This window comes from Zonotrichia leucophrys, chromosome Z, assembly GCF_028769735.1.
Source record: "Zonotrichia leucophrys gambelii isolate GWCS_2022_RI chromosome Z, RI_Zleu_2.0, whole genome shotgun sequence".
Classification (NCBI taxonomy): domain Eukaryota; kingdom Metazoa; phylum Chordata; class Aves; order Passeriformes; family Passerellidae; genus Zonotrichia; species Zonotrichia leucophrys.
Genome location: NC_088200.1, coordinates 38466595 through 38490933, shown reverse-complemented (window position 1 = coordinate 38490933; position 24339 = coordinate 38466595). Strand labels below are relative to the sequence as shown.

General features: G+C 37.4%; 1 protein-coding gene across 1 annotated transcript in view; it reads right to left on the bottom strand.

Moving 5' to 3' along the window:
* The window catches only part of SMARCA2 (SWI/SNF related, matrix associated, actin dependent regulator of chromatin, subfamily a, member 2), a 115168-nt gene that overhangs the window by 23797 nt on the left and 67032 nt on the right, over positions 1-24339 (bottom strand). Inside the window, exons 25-28 of the mRNA XM_064735304.1 lie at positions 22690-22853; positions 21703-21930; positions 18256-18333; positions 14747-14965 (exon numbers count right to left, since the gene is read on the bottom strand). Coding sequence (XP_064591374.1) covers positions 14747-14965; positions 18256-18333; positions 21703-21930; positions 22690-22853 — 689 coding nt within the window. The remainder of the gene's footprint in view (positions 1-14746; positions 14966-18255; positions 18334-21702; positions 21931-22689; positions 22854-24339) is intronic.

Genomic DNA, 24339 nt, shown 5'->3' with positions numbered 1-24339 from the left:
ATTTAACACATTAGAAGAGAAGAAAGGAAGAAAAGAAACCTAGGGACAGCTGACAATAAACACCAAAAACCCTAAAACGACATCTACCTAGCCTTACCAATTACTCTCTTCAACATGATCCCTCTTGAAATATTGTATTGGTATTCCAAGAAAAGTTTTCCTAGTTTGCCTTTTTTTTTGTTGCTGTTGTTTTAGTTTCTTTATTTTGTTTTTGTTTTTTCTGTCTTGCTCTGTCTGAAATACTTCCATTCTTTATCTTACATTTGTTTTCAGATTAAATCTGGCAACCAATGAAGACTTCAACTTTTCACCCTGCAGTTCACATTCTTAAATAGATCTCTTCAAAATCCAGTTCTCTTGCTTATTTTTTTACAAATAACATTCCTGACATCTGGGACTGCTTCTAATTTTCACATCAGAATTGTTTCTAAGCTCTGTACAGCAAGTTCCCTTACATCATAATTGTATCTTGCTATGCAACAACATAGAGGTTGGTATACTAGATAAAGACTGTGAGGAAAAATGACTTTAACACTTGGCAATTGGACTAAAGGGCTTAAGATATTCTATCAACAGTGCAATCAATACATACATGAAAATAATTTTAAAGGTTGGTGAAGAGTTATTTTAATTCAATTTCGCCTCCTTGTTGAATACTACTGCACAACAGACTCACCAGTCTAGTTTTTCTGAGACTAAACTAAAACAGAATACAGACCACAATCTGTCAAAGGCAAAGAATTTGTGATTACATCCAGTTTTAACTTGCTTTCATCAAAGCATTGTTTTTTCTAAAAACTCAAAATGCAGTTATTGAAAAAACATAGCAACTTGTAATACACAGTCTTCTCAGACAGGCTGAAATTTCATCAAATATGGTAAATGAGTTCTTCAGCCATATGTTCACCAAGCAAGAGTCTGTGTCGTCACATCACTGAAACTAGCATCTTTTTAAGAAGTGGGAGAAAATAGACTGTTTTCTGTTTTGGATTTGAAAATTAGTAGAAGTTGCCCAATTATTTCCACTGAAACTCCAGCTGCCTATATTTAATTGGACATTAAGGAGAACAATAATGTAAATTATAGGTTTTTCCTAAATTTTGATTCAAAGACTGATGACAAAATGCTCTGACACAACCATGCAAAAATATGAATTATCTTTAAAGAGAAATGGCCTCAACCAAAGCAATAAAGCATAATATTAAAAAAAAAAGGTAATGACTTAAAATATTAATAGGATCAAAGTTTTTTTCATCAGTGTTTTCTTTTGGGTCTGAGAATATTTTTTCAGGTCAAATATCCTAATATTTAATCTTGATAGAAGATATCTTAATGCAGAAGCTCCACCTTTAATATGATAATTATCAAGTAAAAGCATCATGCAGAGCCAGCACTGATAAACTCTCTCTCAGTTATGACAAAACCCACTGACAAGTGCATAAAATTTTCTTCTGTTCAAAAGTGAAATCTTGTTAAAAAGAAATAAAAAAAATCTGTAATTAGTCTCATTTGTCCCTCTCCCAAAGGTCGAACAGGGATGTTAAACGGAACTTCTCAAGCTGATTTTGCACCAATGAGATTTTCAAAAACTTTGGGGACCAAGAAATTGAAGAGCACAATTAACTACTCATGATACCAGGACCCCACTGCTTGTCTGCTCGGTGAGCATTGGAAGTGCTCCATTAGAGGGAAGGAATTGGGTTATAGAAAGAAACAATTGTATCATGCTGACTATAAAGATACTTTATTCAAAAAATCAGAGCACTGAGAAAATACATACTCACTGTGTCAAGACCCTGAATGTGAAACCACCCAAAAATCATCACTATTCTGTGGTCCACACTTCCTTAGCCACACTCTGAGAAGATCTAAAGGTCTGCCAATTGTCTTCTACAATTATCTTCTTTTCAGAATGTCTTGCTAAAAAGACTTAATTTCAAAAACCTCTTGACCAAGCCAACCTCATCTAGGAGCAATAGAAAGATAAGAGAGGAATCTAAACTCTATGCCAGAAATACTGATATCATCCTCTTACCCTTTCTCACTGAACTGTTCTGTTGTGGTGGGGCTTTTTGTTTGTGCTTCCCAAACCTTCCTCCCGTCATTTTAGAAAGCCAGATAACCTGCTGAAGAATTCCTGTCACTTTACAGTAATAGTAATAAATCCACTTCTGAACACAGGGATAAAAACTCTCCCCTTCATGACTGGAGGACAATTTATAATGGAGTTGTGAAATATTCGGCAGGAAAATTTCCAGACGATAAACAAACATATTCCAAAAGGGATCTTACAATAGCATTTCTCAAGTACAAGGTATCCTGAGTATTTCAGATTGCCTTCATATAGTTCAGAACCTTAGAGCAAATTGATAACTCAAAGACTAAATATTGTTAGCAGACTGGTACTGGATATAGTTGCAGGTATCTTTGGAAGTATGACTGGAAGTAAAATTGAGCGACTGACTAACTTAAAAAGACACTGGAAGACTGTAAAGAAAATACTGCAGGCATGTTTCCCAGCTTCGGATTTACAAGCAATCCAGCTTGAAGTAAAATCTAAGCCATGACAGAGATGTCTCATTTTTATGAGACCTTTATTTTCCTCACTATGTCAGAGATACAGGTGCTTGTTGCATAGAAAAGATTCTGGAGCATTTAGTGACTGGTGCTACTCAGTGAGGAAGTGAAAATAGGAAAGGTTTCCCCCTTTTTTAATTTTATCAGTCCTATTAAGAATTCTTATTCAGGAAAGCCTACTACAGGAGTGTAGAGAACTCTATACTGACAAAGGCATTGTGAGATAACTGGTACTAGAGTTATGCTTTTTCATAAACAAGTACATTACCTTCCCTACACAAGGGGCAAGGAAAGTTAATTGCATGAGAAAATCACCTTTTCTCATGGGCATCAGGAGAAGGTGGGTGCCAGGAGGTGGTGGTGGTGGTATCTTTTCTCATTTTTTCCTAAATTCCTTTAAAATAATAAGCTTGGAATTTAGTCAGCATTAAACATGTTTCTGTCTGAGAACAGATATTATTTCCCTGACCTCTCAAAAGTTTAGAAAGAAAATAGTAATAGCTTGTAATATCTTAGCTTTTACTGAGGGTTTTGCTTCCAGAACTTACTTCCTTCTTTGGTCTAAAATAAATCTTTTACTGAAGGGATTTATTGCCCTGTTGTTCTTCTGAGGTAATTTTTAAATTTAATTTTTAATGATTTGCTAAAATAGTTCATGAATTAGTTCAGAACTCATGAACAAAGCTCAATTTAGTAGTATTGCTTTTAGCACCTACACTCCATTCAGGCTCACAGACAAATGCCATAGAAGAGGAGGAAATATGCTGCAATGAAGTTATGGAAATACTCATCAATAATAACTACATTCAAGAACAAAGAGGAATTCAGCATTCCAAAGATTAATCATCTCCTACTAAGGTTAAGACGTTGTTTGCTTTACAAGGGAGATCATGCATACAAAACCTATCAGAAACACACTTATATCTGCCTACTTATAAATAAATAGTTATTCAGGATGGTTTCTTTTCCAAGTTCTAAGGCAAGTATTTACAGCTGTGTTGTAGCCCACACTTTGCAAAATACTGTTACTGTTGCAGGTTTCTGAGTAATTCTAAGCAATGTTAATTTGTCTTTTTCCCTTGACATTTACCTTTTTATAAACATGACATCCTTTTGTTGTGGAAAAAGAAGGAAATCTTTACTTCGCAATGTCTACTGGCAGACTAGCAGTGTGGATGATGTTTTGCAGCTCATAATGCTAACAACTAAAGATTTCTTTTGTTTGATTTTACTCCTAATGAAAAAGATTTTTAAAATTCAATTTGAGAATGGGAATGAATGGATTTTTAAAAATTATTTTTGAAAAAAATGTCCAGGTGTTTAGCCCTTCTTCATACAAAAAAAAAATTGTCTCATTTATCTTCTAAGACCCTAGTAATTAATCAGAAAAATACCTGGTATAAAGACAGAGTTTATACCCTCATCAGACCAGCTCTTTGCAAAGAAACTGCAGTCTTGGCACTTTCCAGGACATTTGCTTCCACTGATCATTGCAAATATTTGCAGCAACAGGCATCTGCTCTATGGTAAAGATAAAATTGACAATTCTAAGCACTGGAAAAAGTAAGAAGCCATTACAAACTCTCTTGTTCTGCGACATACTCAACAGCAGGATACTGTATCTTAGTAGAGTGTTTCCTATGAAGAACAGGATGCATTTTCTTCCATTATGGAAACAACACAGGTAAGGACTAAAACACAAAGGGATAATGAGCAGATTTCCAGCATGAAATTACTAATTTTGAGATAAATCAGTAGTGTTACAATAAGTGAACTATTTACCTCTCACATAAACATATATTCAGGGGTGCCTTCTAAACTGCTCAGAAAAATAGTAGAAGTTTTCTCTCTTTTTGATTAACAGAATAATAGACTAACACAAGGCTTCTAATTTAAAGATGAGCATAAATTTTCTGTGCCCTGAAACCCATGGCTCTTAATGATGTAACAAGAGAAGTCTATGGTACAAAGCTTAAACTGGCATTCTTACATATGTCGAAATAAACTCAGCTACTGCCAGTAGTCAAACAATCAAATATTTTCATTCACATGTTCTTCTTTCTTCTATTTAAGCATATTCACATATTCTCAAACATAATATCTTATTCCAAGTTTAAAATGTGGAACATAAGTAAATGGGAGCAAAATTGAGAAAATAAAACAAAACAGATAAAGTATCTCGCAAAAAATAAATACATGAGGAAAAAAAAGTAACAGCTTTCAGAAATCATTATAGCTTAATTATTTTTCAATAGATGTTCACAAATCTCTTGTATCTACTCATTCATAGAAAACAGCTTAAGAATTTTTGCAATAACATGGAAAATTTGGTTTAAACATCTATTATTAATATAAGTACTGCGAGGCAATTAAGAACAGGAAGCACACAGTGTTAAAAGAGCATGATATGACATAAACATACTTTAAGAGATTAGAATACTCACTTCCTGTGCCAAAAGAGGAAAATATTTATAGAAATAGAGTGTAGTTAAATAATAAATACCAGGAGGTGTCCCTTTCTGACAATTCCAGTATAGTTTTTTAATAACTGAGAAGAATTTGGAGGAAGACTGCATGGAATGAAACTAAGTAAAACTTTGGAAAACTTGCTGAAAAAAAGCTAAATTATACGTATCTTTTATGTATTTTATATCAAAACAGTATGTTGTGATGCTACCTTTGAGCACTGATGCAGTGAGTTCCATGTCTTCAGGATGCTTCTGAAGATGCAGTTATATGACCATGCCAGGACTCACAGTAGATCCTGACCCTTTAATATGCACATTACAACCTAGAAGTAAAAATCTAACATGACCAGTATCTGTCTAGAAGGCTTTTTTGTTCTTCTGGGATAAGTTGCATTGCAAATCACAGTCTGATGAGCACAAACTATTACCTACAAGCAATACAAAAAATTCTTGAAAAGCCAATGACTTAAGAGTACATGAAGTTTCTCAACAAAATGATGTATAGTATAGTATAGTCTAGTCTAGTCTAATCTAGTGCATATACAAAAAACTAAAGAAAGGCTGTAAGCAACAACAAAGTCCTTGGTTCTGCATTTGAAACCCAGCTAAAAATGTCAGATGCCTCTGAAAAGAATACATGATGAATAGCCATGAAGCTATGATCTGTAACTTGCTAAACATGCAAATTTCAGAGTGTGGGACAAAATTACATGGTTGTGGTTACTTGCAAGTTTTTGTAGGATTATTTTAAGGTTAAAATTTTACCACTAGAATAAGTAAGTACACTACTGTACTCATCAAGAAGGGTACTTCAGGATGACTCAGGAAGCTGACAGTCATGACATGCCTAAGCATTGGCTGAATAGTTTTTGAGAAATTCAGAGTGAAACCTCTGCGTTCTTCCGTATCTGTTAAGTTAGTACTTCCATACTTGTTTACTTACAAGAGAAGACAAATTGCTATAATTTAAGTTGCTACAGAAGTAGTTTCTATAGAAGAAGCAGAGCTCTGCATACATACACCAATCTATCAGAAGAATTATTTTGCCTAAATGCATACTGCATAAAAAACATCAGCATAAAGCCTTCCATCACCTGCTCAGGTCTACCTTCAGAAGACAGCCTTTTACAATAACGGTCTCACAATTTTCCTCTGATGACAAGGCAAAATAATATATGGCTTCCTTTTCACAGAGTGAATAAATACTTCAGCCAAAATATATACTTTGAAGGTATGGATAATTACCCGTGTCACAAATGCAAATCAACATACAAAAATGTGATGTCTTTTTAAAAATTAAAATTAAAAAACTGATATGTGACAGAAGGTTAGCTACCATACCACCCACCATTGTTACTTTCAAGTCATGTCAGAGAACATAACAATACAGTGGACCCACATATTGAAATGTTTGCCGCTTCTTGTTCAATTATCATATATGCCCCCAGCAACAACAACCCTTTAGACTTCAAATGCAGACTTTGGTTCACGTGGGTTTTGTGAATTACTTAATAGCTGGTTTTATTTCAGTTTTAGAGTCATAGAATATCCTGAGTTGGAAGAGTTCAACTTCTGGCCCTGCACAGGAGAACCAGAAGAATCACACCACGTGCCTGAGAGCATTGTGCAAATGCTGCTTGAGCTCTGTCAGGCTTGGTAACCACTTCCCTGGGGAGTCTCTTCTAGTATGTAAACACCTTCTGCATGAAGAACCTTTTCATAATACTCAATCTAAACCTCCCCTGACACAACTTCAGGTCATTCCCTCAGGTCTTGCCACTGGTCACCACAGAGATGAGACCAGGGCCTCTCCTTCCTCTTCCCTTCACAACTAAGTTATAACTGCAATGAGGTCTCCCCTCAATCTCCTTCAGGCAGCTGATCAGAATTTTGAACTTCCATGTCAGAAGTATTTCTGGCATCTTAACCACAGGGACTAATTCTTCTGAAAAATTTTGCACTTGAAACAGTAATAATTTAACCAAACATGAAACCTAGATTTTTAACTCACAACTTCTAGGCTATATCAACTTGGTATGTGAGAGGATACAGCTATTTCAAAGAAAATTAAGTTTATTTTATTCTAATGCTAACAGTACTCCCCACATTTTTTTAAAGTAAGTATGTATTTGGCATTACTATTTAAGGTTATCTAGAGGAGAACAGATGTACAGTTCCACTTCCAGACACGTTAATATGTGTTATGGTACTTTACATGTAACATTGTATAGTCAAAATCAGACTGAAATAAAAAGACTCCTATGAAAATATGACACTGTTTTACTGGTAGGTACTCCTCATAAACAGCTGTTCAGATTTCCTGACTTGAAAGTCTTTATCAAAAAACAAAATCAAACAATAAAATTTCTTTATGGAGAATATCTCTGAAGAAGAAGCATTTAAGAAGCATTTCAAAGTACTTTTTCAGTTTCCAAAATTAATACTCTTGACCCTGATTCCACATTCTGACAAAAGATAAGAGAATTTCTGATAAAGTCACACAGCGTGATCAGGCTCTTTCCCTTAGAAACTAACAAAGCTATCCTGCCAAAATAGTGAACCAAAGCTATCAGGTAGATGCATTTAATTCCCTCTCATCCATGAAAAACCAAGAAAATACCCTTTCTGCTTCACTAGTTTTAATTTCACTACAATGTGAAAGTACCCTTTTTTTCCTTTTCTTAAGTAGATTCTGAATTGAATTTAATGGAAAGGACATGAAAGATAGATAGTAAGTATACCAAATACAAAAATGGTTCAATGAGGCCTTGAAGTCATATGCAATTTTATAACCTTTCAAAAAGCAGCTTCCACATGCATAAAACTTATCTAATATTCACACTGAATATTAGAAAACAGTACCTGGAGCATTCTGATGATCACTGGTCATAAAATAGACAACACCCTAGGATGACGAACTTTTTAATCTTCCAGTAACAGTCGTTTACATGTGACTTTTTTTTCCCGTACAGCTTAACAAATTCAATTGCATCTGCAATTCAATACTACAGAGCACGGTTTAGATCAAAATGCAATTTTCTTCAAATGTCCTGCGCAAATACTCACTTGATTGTGAAACAGGTTTAGCAGCAACTCAGGAAACTGCAACTGCAACCAGTAATATTACAGAGTAGAAACAAAGAGAGAAAATCAGGGGTGCAGGGGTATTATGCACATAAACTACTCAGATAAAATATCCACTGGGTAAAAACTTTTTTTTTTTTTCCCTCTGTCTATGAATTTCAGCCTCCAATACTGACTAAAATCACTACAGACTGCAATACTAATTCTACACACAGGTATTTCAGTACTTAATGTAGGAAGGCCTAAACAACAGGCCCTGTGCCAAAGCTGACCTCTAGACGAACTCTTCAACCAAAAGTCATGTGTATCCATTAATCGGTGAAACATTATTAGCAATATGATATATGTACCTGCTCACTGGTGAAACACATATTTACCTTTCTGTATTCAGAAACAGGACAAGGCCACATCTGGCCTTGTTTGTGGGCGAAGGATCAAAGACAACTCCCCTGGCTCCTCCTTGAGCCTTGGCCAGGCTTTGGGAGAAAGCCAACAGGAGGATAAAACCAGATGTTTCTGTATTAGAAGTAATGGTAGCTTGCTTATTATAAAAGCTGGGGAACTCTCACAGCAAAGTCAGAAGCCTCATTGCCTGCAAGGTGGATGTACCACAGGATTTCCCAGCTGCTGGACATGGTTTTCCAGTCCTTCACTCTGACACCTTCCCTGGGCTGATATGTAGATCTGGATGAAGGATAAAGCAGGGTAATTGTAACCTTTCTTAATCACTATAAGCAATTTTTGTAGTTATGATTAGATGCATTGCTTAGCTTATCCTTTTGTGATTCTTTGCAGTTTTGCGTTATAGAACACTACACTATCCCTTAAGTTGGTATCTGTCTCTGACCCTAACCATCAGCACAACACTACTGTAAAATCAAATTCCACTACCCCAGTTTACAAAAATATGACTTAAAATACCTTTCTAGTATTGATTCTGAAGTTATATATATAGAACTGAAGCTGTCTAAGAAAACACAAACCTACCTGAAAACTTCTAGTAATTTATACCAAGTTATACCAACAAATTGACTCAAATTTACTATCTCTGCTGTCAAACCTGTTAATGGACTATTATAAAGTGTGTAAAAACAAAAATTTAAAGTACCAGTTGGTAAGGAAACAGTTAAAAACACACCAAAAATTTTTCCTGCTAGGCAGTTTATTATACCATGTAACTTTAGTAAACATAAACAAAATTTATGTCTATGTTAAACAGTATCATCAGATATTCTGTATGAGTGAAAGCTGGCACTGTTTTTCTTTAAGTAAGACTGACTAATTACAAACCAAATGCATGAATTTCACTTACAATTTTTAGATTAGCAAAACAAGCATGACTTTTACATGTCTGCCTGACATAAATGAGATGCTGTTAATTTTGTAATCAGGTATGCTTCCCTGATCAGCATATAAAGCTATTTCAAATTAACAAGGAGAACTAGAGACTACGACTTTATTTATGTCACCTAGCCAGCAATCAAACTGCATGAGAAGCTGAAACCAGATGCAAGAGTCTTGAGGGTCTTTTACCGACTCAAATAAATCCTCTGTTTCTTGAAGCCTGTCTCAGGCAATCAAATTCTCAGTAGATGACCCCTCTGAAAAATAGTATGCCATGGGAACCAGCAAAGTATTTTGCAGTTCCGTAGAAGTGGTGCAAGGACAGAATCTGCTAAAGCATGAAATACGTCCAGAATATAAATGCTTTGTAGATCAGGAAGCAAATTCCTCCTTCCAGATTTTTTTTTTAAGGAAATATGGTTGTCATGCCAACAGTTATAGAACAGTGAGCTGCAGCGACAGCTAGTGATGAAGCCTGTTACTGTCTTAAGAGTTTTCCTGGGGAGACTGTCAACGAATGACAGGCTGCTCTGGGCAGCATCACAATCTCACTAAATACTGCCTATGATCACAGGTTTGGCTTCTGTTATTACTTTGTCTCTTGCTTCTACAGTCTTGATCTCCTAGCAAGAAGGATGTACAGTGTACAGACATGCATACAGACCTCATGGTCCACTGTCCTTGAGGTCCTGTTGAGATGTGCCAGAACTACACTGTCCAGTGTTGGCATGTATCAGCAGAGAGTTCAGGATCTAACTTAAAAAGAGCCAGCACGCATTCCACAATCAAGAGCTGCGGCTGCTGAATTAGGTAAAACACCTTGAAAAAGATCTAGTCAGCACCCCAAGACATAAAAAAGACAGCTCAAGACTACACACCAATATTATGAAACCAACGTACTGATCTGAAACAGAAGGTTTTGTTCAGAAAACTCTATAGGAAGATAGCTATAAAGCAGCTACAGCAAGAGAAGAAAAGTGAGGGGCATCCCTCACTGCTGGTAAATGAATCTTATTTTGTAATACCGCAATAAAAATAGGCCCATGGTTAGCTTTGGAAAATGGCATCTACCACCTTTTTTTTTTTTTGTTGACATAGTTAAGCATTCCCTTGAATATGCTAGTAGTGCAACACTATTATTATGACATCTTCTTGAGATGGCATTACAGAAAAATCAAACATATTCTCAAAGACATGAAAGTGACTTCTGCTGAGAGTGCAATGGGTGTGACAAAGAACTCTGTTTCACACACATGAAAAATAAGATAATTTTTAAAAATCCAGAAAACTTACATTATTTCATTATCTATCCAATGAGGTAGTTTTATTCTGAATGTGCACAAGCAATGATATAAATGTAATGCCACTGAAGAGACCAAAAAGTATTACAGAGTCACAAAATCATTAGGTTGGAAGAGACCTTCAAGATCATCAAGTACAACCCATGCCCTAAGACCTCAACTAAACCATGGCATCAAGTGACATATCCAGTTTTTTTTTTAACACATCCAGGAATGGTGACTCCACCACCTCCCCAGGCAGGCCAATCCAATATTTTGTCACCCTCTCTGTGAAAAACTATTCCCTAATATCCAACCTGTACTTCCCTTGGTGCAGCTTGAGACTGTGTCCTCTGGTTCTGTCAGTTGCTGCCTGGAGAGAGACCAACCCCCCCTGACCACAGCCATCTTTCAGGGGGTTGCAGAGTGATAAGGGCACCCCTGAGTCTCCTTTTCTCCAGGCTAAACACCCCCAGCTCCCTCAGCCGTTCCTCACAGGGTTTGTGTTCCCAGCCCCTCTCCAGCCTCGTTGCCTCCTCTGGATGCGCTCAAGTGTCTCAAGGTCCTTCCCAAACTGAGGGCCCAGAACTGGACACAGCACTCGAGGTGTGGCCTCACCAGTGCTGAGTACAGGGGAGAATGACCTCCCTGCTCCTGCTGGCCACACTGTTCCTGACACAGGCCAGGATCCCTTTGGCCTTCTTGGCCCCCAGGGCACACTGCTGGCTCATGGCCAGTCGGCTGTCACCAGTGCCCCCAGGTCCCTTTCCAGCCACACCATCCCCAGCCTGTAACACTGCAGGGGGTTATTGTGGCCAAAATGCAGGACTCAGCACTTGGATTTATTAAACTGGATTTATTAAACTCCATCCCACTGCACTCTGTCCATCTATCCAACCGTTGCACGTCTTTCTGCAGAGCCCTTCTACCCTCCAACAGATCAACACATGTCCCCAGCTAGGTGTCATCTGCAAACTTATTAATCAAGGACTCAATCCCTTCATCCATGTCAATGAAGATATTGAAGAGAGCTGGCCCATCACAGACCCCTGAGGACACCACTGCTGACTGGCCCCAGCTGGATGTGGCACCGTTCCCCTCCACCCTCTGGGCCCGGCCACCCAGCCAGTTCTGAACCCAGCACAGAGTGCTCCTGTCCAAGCCGTGGGCTGCCAGCTTTTCCAGGAGTGTGCTGTGGGAGACAGTGCCAAAGGCTCTGCTGAAGTCCAAACAGAGAACATCCACAGCCTGTCCTGCATCCACCAGGTGGGTCACTTGGTCACAAAAAGAGACCACATCATTGGTCAAACACGACCTTCCCCTCCTAAACCCATGCTGGCTGGGTCTGATACCCTGGCCACCCTGTAAGTGCTGCATAATGGCACTTAATATAAATTGCTCCATTATCTTACCTGGTACTGAGGTCAGCCTGACTGGTCTCTAATTACTAGGATCCTCCTTTTTACCCTTTTTGTGAATGGGTGTCACATTGGCATCTGGAACCTCACCAGTGAGCCAGGAGTTCTTATTAGCAGTTCTTATACTTCCATTTGTTTCATCACACCCTTAAATGCACCTGAAAGCATGTTAAACTAGGTATACAGTAGAATTATAGTAGTAATTACAATGCACTATGAAGCACCTTGTCCTAAGGCAATTTAGTGAATTTGAAAACTTGCTTAATTACTCAACAGAGAGAAGCGAGAATAATTTCTCTCAACAGAAGAACAAGCCATGGCGAAAAAAGAGTAGTATATGTAGTATAGGCACCATCTTGCATATATGCCTGGCAAGGTTTTTAACTTGGCTTCACAATACAGTCTTACAAGCAAATACTAAAAAAAATTACTACCAAGTGTATGGAGACCTGCTAAGAAATTATTTTCAGAGTAGTCCTTTATAGCTTTTTATCAAATGGTCCATCACTGTCTTTAGAAAGACAGAATAGAAGGTATGCCTACTAAATCTCAAGAGAACACCAATTTGACCAGAAATTCACCCAAGGACAGGCTTAAAATTAGGAGTAATTTTGCTGAAGAAAACTTGAAAATTATTCAACAAGGGCATATGCTAAATCCTCTTAGGAAGGGAAGACTGACTGTATGAAACATGGTTTTGAAAAGCTGGCAAGGAAGTAGAGCCAGAGAAAAGGATTAAGGTCTTACACAGGATCAAAAATTTAACATGAGACAATACCTTCCATGTTAGCAAATGAACTACTGAACTATAAGGTTGTACCACAGAAGTTATGGAAAGAACTCCTCCTTACTCAAATGACAATGCATCTGGAATTTTGATGTCTAGCTTTTGATCAAACTTGTAGAATGATGTCAGTCACATGGACAACAACTATGGGAAGTCACTGAAAACAATCAGGAGACTCAGAAAACAGGAATTATGGGAAAAGACTGCATAATCATGGTAAACTTTTTGAACTTACTCAACTGGGAGACAACTCTCCTATGACACAAAGAAATTAAAAAAAAAAAAAGTGCTATCAGGCTACTCTGCATGAGCAGAGTTACTAGGATCATGTAATTAGATGAAAATCCAACAGAAAAATTAAAATAAAATATAAAAGCCAAACAGTCAGAAACAATCCACTGCAGACTTCTAAATTCACTGCTCAGAAATGCCTAGAAGAGGTAAGATCCTGAACTTCTATTATAAATGACATAGGACTGTATGATTCTGCCTGCAGTATGACAGGGATCACAGGATTTCTTTTAGGCCTGCTATTTTTTACAATAAAGCCCTCAAAACAAATATTACAGCCAACTGAAGCCACAAAACACAAAAGCCAAAGCTAACTTCTATGCTGCCATAGCCAGAGCGTTCCATCATTAAAAGAAGTAGTTTAAAATGACCCTGAGTAGATGTACACTATACTGCATGCCCTTCCACTGCAGGAAAAGGTATATCTTCAAGAATTCAAACAGGAGTTTATTTCTTTACATCTTTCTTCTCCACTTGAAAATGTCAGGTATCAAACCTCCGCAGTTTCACAGACTGGCTTAAACTTACAGCTGGTGAATAATTCAGGCCTTTTCTCCCCTAAGCAACAGGTCAGGATTAGCTCTTAGTACAGTATTGCACCATGCAGTCTCCCAAACATCCCATATTAAACTAAGTAGGTAAGATTTTTACCTATCCGTAGGGAATTACACAAAACCTACGCTGTATATTCTTGTTGCTATTGTCTGTAATCAAACAGACAAGTTTTTAAAACAAAACTTACTCTGTCAAACCATTTAAATTAGTTTTGCACTTATAATATTTCATTTATAAATTTTGGAAATCATACTATAACAAATTTTTTGAAAAGCCTTTCCAACAATCACCTTTTTACCATGCTCTCACTACCACACTGAAAAGACACATGCATTATTATCCATGTGTATGGAATGTAGATTTCAAAGAACAGCAAGAGACAAAATCCCAGATTTGGTGTTAGTTTAGTGTAGAATCTTTGCTTTCAGGTCTTAAAATTCTTAAATCATTTACCAAACGTTTTGATCTCAGTGGAGTTAATAAATGCTCAATACTTGGAAATTAAATAGCCTGAGAGAAAGAAAATTTAAGTGAAAATTTCTGGATTCTTAAAAGGATTAAATATAGGCATTAAAAATATAATAAGCTTGTGTGGCACAGAAAGTTTAAATATATACTGACTAATGGTTTTCATGAATATTGAACAACTCTTCATGCATCTGAAAGATGACACACGGAAAAGTACCTGAAGATGTAAGATCCATGCAAATAAGAACACTTGCAATAGAATGCTATCATAGTCCTGACCCAGCACTTAGTAACACTGATTTAAGTTTGTGGAGAGCAGTTCAAAACTTACTTATATCTTCAACATGGCAGCAAAAGCTGGATAATGAGGATATTTTAGGCCTAAAATTGTGCTCTCCCAGTGCAGTCTCCAAAATGAGAAGAGAAACCTACCACAAATGTGTAAATTTCAAGTGTACAAAACTACCAACCTACCCGCAGCCACTGTTTCTCTGTGAGAGCATCACTGTAGTCCACATCTCTGCGCTGACGGGATCCTCTTCCAAATATTTTCTCTTCTTCTTCTTCACATGTGAGCCTTTCAACTTCAGCATCATCCTTAATAATCCAGGATGGTAATTCATCCTCCTCCATCAAGCGAGGTTTACGTTTAGGGTTTCTGGCATCTTCCCTGCGACGATCCATGTCCATGCGCTGCAATGACAATTGGCAAAGGATAAAAAAGTTTTAAAGGCAATTATTAAGTGAAATATGTCAATGCCCACCTCTCTAATAACTCTTGAAACTTTAAACAAAGTCCTTCCCAGATATCTCCCTTTCATAATATTCCTAAATACTTCTAAAATGCATCTGCAAAAAGAAGCTACACTCAATTGTTAATTTCCAGTCATATTCACTATTTCACAACTAGCTTTCACTGAAGGAACTAAGACAACACACTGCCAAGTGACACAAAGCAGATCACAATAACACTGCTGTCCCCATAAGGTTTTACTACTATGTAACAAAAAAGAGTAACTAAAAATACACTAGTTTTGTTACCCTGAATATTAGAAGAAAATTTAAAAGTTGGTACAAGCAACAAAGACTCAAAGGAGAACTAATAAATTCAGAGAAAGGCTTGTTTACACAGAGCCAGAAAGCCAACACACTTGAACCCCTGAATTTTTTTCTGATTTTATTGTTGTACTACACAAAAATCAAAACGCAAAAATATCAGATAAGCTTAGGTGAAGTGCTACAAATATAAGAAGGTGATGTTAAGACTTTCAGCTGAAATTTAAATAATCATTCATTTCACATGTGGTGAAATTCATTTGAAAAAAATTATGTAAATAGACTGGTATCAGAATTGGCTGTAGCATCATACGAGGCTACTGCTTTGACCACTAAAACTTCATAAAAAAACCATTCTCAATTATGTACAAATGTCTCCCTTGTTAGCCAAAACAGATGTGCATTAATTCAGAGGTATTATCTCTCCACAGGGACAGCTCAAACCCAGCCAAATTTAAAACCTGAGGCTTGGTAATGGCACCATTGAACATGCTGAATCTTCTCTCATCTTGGGACTTCTCAAACACAAGCATTTCTAAAACACGACCTCAGGAAGTTCATCTTACAACTTGTTTTCATCACCTTCCCTTGTGCACTATCCAATTTCTAAACTCGGTGAAAAGCAGAAAGCAAGAAGTAGTCTTCAGTCTGCAGGTCCCACTATGTTAAAGAAGTAACTATAAATACATGGGCGTTTTCCCTGCTCCCTATTACCTCAGACAACAGTGAATGGGATGTGCAGCCTATAGTTTTTTATAGCAGACTTCCATATTTCACCTATTAAAGAACATTCCATTCAATTTGAATTAATTTCAAGTAGTCTCATTCAAGCCAAACATGTGGCTTGGATTATTCTAACATGACAACCAGACAGCTGCACCAAGAGACAGCTCAAATGGGATAAATGAAATAGACTGCTTTATTTCTATTATTTAGCTGAGAACCTGAACCGAGTCAAAAGACATCATATTTTTATGCCATTAAACTGAACATGAATTCAATGCTGAAACTTTGTATTTTTTCCCCAATGACTATGTTTCTCTGTCTAACAAAAAAACTATTGGGGAGTGTCCAAAGGAGGGCCACAAACATGGTGAAGAGCCTTGAGAGGAACCCTTATGAAGAGCAGCTGAGATCTCCTGTTTTCTTCAGTCTGGAGAAGAGTGGGGGGAGACCTCATTGAAGTCAAGCTCCTTGCAAGGAAAAGAGGAGGGGCAGGCACTGATCTCTTCTGTGGTGACCAGTGACAGGACTGAAGGGAATGGCCTAAAGTTGTGTCAGAGATGGTTTAGGCTGGATATCAGGATAAGGTTCTTTACCCAGAGAGTTGTGGAGCGCTGGAACAGGCTCCCCAGAGAACCTGTAACAGCACGAAGTCAGACAGAATTCAGTAAATGTTTGGACAATGCCCTCAGACACATGGTGTGATTCTTGGCTTGTCCTGTGCAGGCCCAAAAGCTGGAATCAACCTTTGTGGGTCCCTACCAGCTCAGTATGTTCTGTAATTTTGTCAAAACTGTCTTTACTCTTGGCTCCTCAACTTTTTTTATATTAAATAGCCTTCAAATTTAATACTACAAGTTGAAGAAAACAGATACAAATTCATCAGCTACTTTCAACTATGGATTAGTTCTTTTCTTCTGGGTCTGAAGGAGAAATAAGAAGCTCTTTTCTAGCTGCAAATCCATGTTCACAAAACTCAGGGTATGTTCAGTCAATAATTCACATGAAATTTATTTCTTTTGAGTTTTAGATCAAATGGCCGTCTCTTGGTTTGTGTTATGTAAATCTCCTTACACTCAAATCAAAAAGTTTAAAAAGAAGCTGTCAAAAGCACTCCTTTTCTCTGCAACCTGGCTTTAGTGATTTCAGTTCTGAGTAACTCTTAATGAAGCCCAGCACGAAAACACTAAATTGGCAAATCAGCAAGAGAAAAAGAAGAGTCATACGGGGGAATATTTTTCCAACAGTGTACATGAACAACTGCAACTTACAGAAAAGGGGCCCCTGCATGCTTGTGTAACAGCAAATTTTTACAGATGAATTCGTAAGTAGAAGACAATGAGGGAATAAAACCTGTACTGGGCACACAGGTTTTGCATTGGTCCTATCAGCAGTTGCTTCTTCAGATACCACCAGGTACACATCCATTTATGCACAAGAGTGTCTTATTTCACCTTGCAGAAGAAAGCTGCCTCTGTAGAATTAGAGGGCATGGTGCTTTACCTTCAGTATTTAAGTATTGCCCTGTACTGGTGTCAGTGGAGCCCAGAGGTCCTCTAGCAATCCTCACACTGTACAAACACTAGAAGGCAAGAGCTATGCCTACAAAGGTGTTTCAGTAATTATTCCATCAGTGCTGAAGTACCATAAACAAAAAGGGAAGTACTAATAAATAGAACTGGCTCACATTTGAACCACTAGCTCTATTTTGATAGCTGTTGCAACAGTTGTAGCAGTAGAGATGCAGCTGATTCCTGATAAAACCATCAACAATACCTCAGTTAACTCACCAAGAAAACAGCACTGTTAGTGTACTAATTTACAACCCTGTTAAGTTCCTGTAGCTGTCCTTGCCAATATCAAAGTCCATAAGTAAGACAAAATGTTGAATAGCAATAGTATGCTGTAGAATTAGCAAGACAAACTGTGACTGACACTTTCGAACTATAAATTACTCAGGTTGTGTCAAACTCTTTCTCTAGATTGTCACTATTTCACTGACAGCAAGCAATCTCTGAAGACTCTGTGTCACTTGAGGAACTCTGTATTTAAGCAGACTACACTTTTTCCTCAGATGAACACCACAAGTAAATAAAACCTACATCTCTAGTATAAAGTTTTGACAAAGCTGAGTGATAAAAAGGTTAAGGTTTTTATTAAAATCCCTAGAAGAAGATGATTTTTCCATGATTACACATCCTCACCATAAAGAGATCAAATTCCTCCTCACGTCGAGCAATCATCTGATTCAGTGTCTCATCATCAGGAACTTCATCTTCTTCCTGGTTAGAAAGATGGATAAAATTATTAGGAAGTACTCACATGCACCTTGAACTAACAGCCTCCCTCACTTCAGAGCTCCACTGACCCTCTTTCTCTGACAACATGTGGGAGCACATAAACTGAAATGAAACTTTTTAAAGTGTTCAGCTATTCAAAAGTAACAAAATAAGATGGTAAGAATGACAAATGACAATTATTACTCCATTCAAAATTTGAGAATGAGGAAATGACGAAACACAAAACCAGGAAATATTGGCTTGTGGTTTTCTTGGCTCAGAAGCACAGTTAGTGCTTTGGTTAAAACAGATGTATTTCTGTGCTGCTATTCTACAATATTCCTTCAGAAATACCATTCTAGATTTTGAGGGTTTTCTCCCATCAAAGCAAGATGACTGAAAAATTCCTGATTAAATGAAAAGAACAAAACATGTTTTTATCCTGGAAAATAACCCTGCTGAATCACTTTCTCTTGACCATTTTCTGCTTACAAATTGAGAGGTGAAAATTTTATTGCAGACAAAATGGATTATTTAATAAAACAGAAAGAGTCACTAGAAAAACAATTTAGAACTGTAGTGTTCAACTGAAAATATTAAAGCTGAAACCATTATGATACCCACTTTAAAACAAAGCCCAAAATATTCAGACTTCCTCCCTGAATTAATTCTGAAACCACAGACAACAGGCCACTCTATGCAGGGCTTTCTGAACAAATATTACACTATGCTACAGACCTACAGTTCTTCCTAAAAACTCATGTTTTGAGCCCACTTTAATGGTAGTATAGAATGCTGCATGTAGCATCCAAAAAGCTAATATCCTGTAGCTTATTTTTCAGAAATAGTAAGTCATTTAAGTATTTCCTCACATCTCCCCTCCAGTGTCTGGATTTCTACGCTTCAGAAAAAAACCTCAAACCAGTTCTCATTAATAAAATTCTCAAGGAACACCTTTGTACCTTAATGAACATATAATTTAGATTTTAACATGAGCCAGGCAACTGGGAAAGTGATTAAGAGAGCTAGCTCTTCTCACTTCTAGTCATTGCTCTTTCACTCTTCATGAAAAGGAAGTCACATGGTTACTCACAAAGAGAAAAAAAGATTCTTTTATAAATGTGACCATCATGAAAGAGCCACATACTTCCTTATTATCTCAGAGTAACTTCTGACCTGAAAAACGTAAGTGATCTTACAGTAGAAGCTGTAACAACAGTGTCCATATTATCAGCAGTTAGGCTGAATAATCCTGTTGCCAAACCGGTAGGCTTTGCAGAAGAAAAAATTATAAATAAGCTCAACTGCCTACAAAAAATTACACTTAGAACAAGTAACTGCTACATAGTCATACACTGCTATTACTCTAATGAATCTTTCTAAATACACAGAAATTATCTCCCTGCTTTATCAAGTACTGCTAAAAGACAAAATGGATCAAAAAAAGAAAGAAGAAAAAAAATAAGGGGAGTCCTGATGCTGAACTTAAAAAAATTACTGAAAAAGGATTAACAGAATGTATGTACTCTAAGCTCAGATGTGAAAAGTTTAAAGCTTGCTTAGCATGGGAATATTTAACTAGATTATCAGTAAACAATATCTTTGTTAGATGTGCCAGTCTGCATCTGTAAGTCAAAGCTGTGTCAATATTGTTGATAATTTAAGTGAGAGGTTTACTTTTTTCCCATCAATCTCCCACTTGACACTCAGTGCTGCTGCAATGAAGGAGCAATGGCTGACCATTGCAGGATGGTGCACATTCAACTCCTCCTAGTCCTCAAGAGGCTGAGTGTTTGGGCAGAGTTTTGTATAGTCTCTGTTCATAAAGAAGTATTAATTGAAAGCTTCAGCTAGGAGTCAGACTGCAACATCAATGCTTTAAAGACTGATGGTGGGCTATGGCAAATAAACAGTTTTTAAATCTGCTTGCTTCAGGATGGCAGATTAAGTAAATAACACGCAAGAAACAAATTGTTCTGAAGTCATCTACAAAATAAGGCATGTCATGCAGGCCTAGCAGCAGCCCTGACTTCTGAAACACTGTCAGATAAATGCTTCAGAAACAAATGTACTCCAATTTTTAAAAAAATTCATAGGATTACTGAAAATGTCTGCTGGTTTCCTACTCATATAGGAAGTGTGGTCTGCTTTAGAACTACAGGTTTACTTAATCAAAAATGGTACATATGTATATCACCAAATTTCTGCATTAACACCACAAATAAAAAACAATTACTGATAAAAATGTTTTGTCACTCTTCTTTAATTTCTATGAAAAATGCTAAAACAACACAAAATTTCATCTTAATCATGCTTTTCTAAATGCTCAATGCAGAGTTTACACAAGAGGATTAACGACTAAAGAAGTAAACTCCTTGATCTTTGAAACTTTACTCCATATAACGAAGATGCTAGTGAAACACAGGCTGTAGAATCTCCTATCAGTGTGCACCCTATTCACACACACAAGCTCCACTCAGAGGCAAGACTGGTCTCAAAAGCTCTGTCTTTAACCAGTTCAGGGTATTTTCAAGTTGGGAAAAGGTCAGTGTGATCAAAAATTTCTCTTTGTGTGTCATCAGTATAACTGACACATTTATTTAATTTCTCCCAAATACAACTTTTGTCCAAATATTGAATTTTGTTCAAATTAAGGGAAGAATCTGCAATGGCAGGTGAAAGAATAGGCATATCATTCCGTATTCAGAGTTCCATAAAAGAACACAATGAAAAGAGGACACTCAGTGTCCTTCACTTCCCACTATTAAAAGAACCTCACTTCCCACTTTTAAAAGCAAAGACGTGACAGCTAATTATTTCTCAAAGAGAAAGTGGTGATGAGAAGTCTGGGCCGGACATGGCATCAGAAAGAAACAGTTACTTTTGGGCTTGTCCTAAGCCCAAGGCATATCAAAGCAGATCTTAACTCTCAAACAGATTCCAAATGAAGTACAATAAGCAGGGTCCTTCAAAACTGAACCTAGGTAGTACTAGCTGCTCAGCACGTCTGAAAATCAAAGTGTCTAGCGGAACATATATATTAGCTTAGGACTTAGGAAATGGTTTATAATGTGTTCTGGAAAAAAATCTCTGTTTGAATGCAATTATTTGCCAAAATTATAAAGGCTAGATTGGGTTTTAAGTTGGAAAGCATAATTTTACACTAAGATTTAACCATAATCCTTACATCATAATCAGTAGTTTTCAATCTATTACAGCAACCATAAAAAAAGATAAAAATTAAGTTATTTCTCTAAATGGATAGTAAGAAATGATAATGAAATTTTTAATTTCAAGGGTTATGACAATCTTTTTAAATATGAACAAAAGAAGAGTCAGTACTTCCTGAGTAATTATTTCTAACCACCTTACCTCATTTTCTTCTTCATGCTCCAGTATAGCTTGGAGGAAAGCTCTCCTTTCATGGCTTGAAGATTTCTGATCAAACATTCCTGCCTGAATAACTTTTTGATCTACATTCAGCTTATACTTTGCTGCAGCAAGTATCTTCTCTTCCACACTGTTCACAGTGCACAGTCGCAGGACTCTAACTTCATTCTGCTGACCAATTCGGTGAGCTCTATCCTGGGCTTGCAAGTCCTATTAGGCAAAGAACACAGAATAATTTAACAGAGAGAGTGAACACAGATAGTAAAACTCTTTTTAGTCTTGCCTCCTGTACATTTTACATGTGGTCATTGAATATTATGTGAATTGAATACATTTGCACAATAACTGAAAACACACGCACAACCATGCACTTCCAGGGATATTGAACTTACTTTCTTACAAATAGGAAAAAAAAAGGTGGCAAAGGCATAATTCAAGCTACCCCTTCTAGCTTTTTAAAACAAGCCAAAGTGGGTGTGATATCGTCTTTTTCTGGTATCTGTAGTTACTACTAACCACCACAGAGTAAGTTATCCTCAGGCCAAGACTCACATGGTCACTCACATGGTCACCTTATTTCATGAGACAGGCAGCAATCAGCATGGTGTGCAATACTTTACTGAAGTATTACAAACTACCTACCAAAGGCCAGTGAGCTGGTTACTATATCCTAAGGGTTAAAGAATGAGTACAGTTATACTAAAGCAAGTTTATAACACTCCTAGCACTGAGGATACTCCAAGACTCAGATAAAATATATATATAGGCACAGAATTAGTTCACCTATTCAAACGAAAACATTTCCTGATTGTGGCAGTTTGCCTCACTAATTCCTCTCAAAGCAGCATTTTATCTCTTCCTTGGATTTTTTCCTTTCATCCCAGGCTACATCATCTATTTAAAGAAGCAGTTCAAAAAATCATCATGGATTCTTTGCACATTTTACGAAGATAAGAAAATAAATACAACCTGATGAGGATTCCAGTCACTGTCAAAGATTATAACAGTGTCAGCAGCCTGGAGATTTAAGCCTAGCCCTCCAGCCCTTGTACTCAGCAAAAAGATAAAGTATTGTGATCCAGGTTCATTGAACTTCTTCAACAGAGCAGCTCGATCCTCTGATTTTGTTGTGCCTGAAAAAAAAAATAAAAAATATCATATAATAAAGTGTAAACGGAAATAATATAAATGTAACGTCTGTTGCTAAAACTACATGTGAAAGAGTATTTTAGTGCACTGCTTTTTGACATCTCTGCCACATTTTCCATAACACTGGCCACGAATGTTTAGGTCAACTGTCTATCACATCTATGAGATGGACTTCTAAAGGTCTCTTTAAATGCATTTGTTTTGACATTTTTAAAGTAGATGTTAAAATGCTGGCTAACATTGTTATACCTTTTTGTAACTCATATAAATTTCAATTGAAACTACTATATACAAACAGAAGAGAGCTCTAGTTTTGATTAATGCCTTCTGGCTAGAGCAGCATTAAATATTCTTAAAAGCTACTTATATAGAGATTTATCAAAATGTCACTATTTGCCTTGGGAGTCATAGTTAATACCAAAAGACTGCAAATTCTTAAAATGTCCCATCTTGAGGGTGATATACGTGTAGAAGATGACATGACAAATATTATTTTATTACTATGGTGGGTTGTTCCCCAACTGGCTTCCACATATAGACCCCTGCCTCCCCACACTCCAGCAGTACATGGGGAGGAAATAAAACAGAAAAGCTCCTGTACTGAGAAAAAGGCAGCTTAATAGAAGTGAAAGGTGTGTGTGCAAGGACAAGAAGAGGAATTTATTTACGTTTCTCAGCAGCAAACAAATGTCCAGCTGCTTCCTGGGAAGCAGGGTCTCAGCACCTGTAATGACTAATTGGAAAGACAAATGCCATGGCAAGCAATGTCCCTGCATCCTCCACTTTTCCCTCAGGTTTTGGTTCAGGTTTATGGCTGTCCATAACCCTTTGGTCAGCCTGGGTCAGCTGTCTTACGTGGGTACCAGTTCAATGCAGTCTTACAGGCCTTGGGGGAAAAGTGTGTTTGGAGAGAAAGCCTTGACACTGCAAGTGCTGCTCAGCAATAGCCTAACAATAGCCTAACACCGGGGTGATGTCACTGGTGGTGTTACAAGTGCAAAGCACAGCATTACACTGGCTGCTAGGAGGAAAATTACCTCCACCTGTCTGTAGCCACCACAATCACACAGCCAAACTGCGAGCCCACTGCTGACACAGTGAACCCAATAAGCTTGTGAACTGGGTAGGAAACACTCCATGTAAGAAGTCATCTGGGCAGAACCTGGATAGATTATATCCCAGTATGAAAGTATCTGTCATTATGAAACTGGAAAGGAAGAAAAATGGTTTATGCAATTTAATAAACTACCTGAAAAAGCCAATGAGGTGTATTTACCACATTGTGTCTTGCCATAAATATTCTAGCATGAAAAGCCCTGCTCCTGCTGCCACACCATTGCTGGCACAGGCCAGGATGCCATTGGCCTTCTTGGCTACCTGGGCACTGCTGGCTCATGCTCAGCTGCTGTCACCAGCACCCCCAGGGCCTTTTCCTGTGGCAGCTTTGCAGCCACTCTGCCCCAGCCTGTG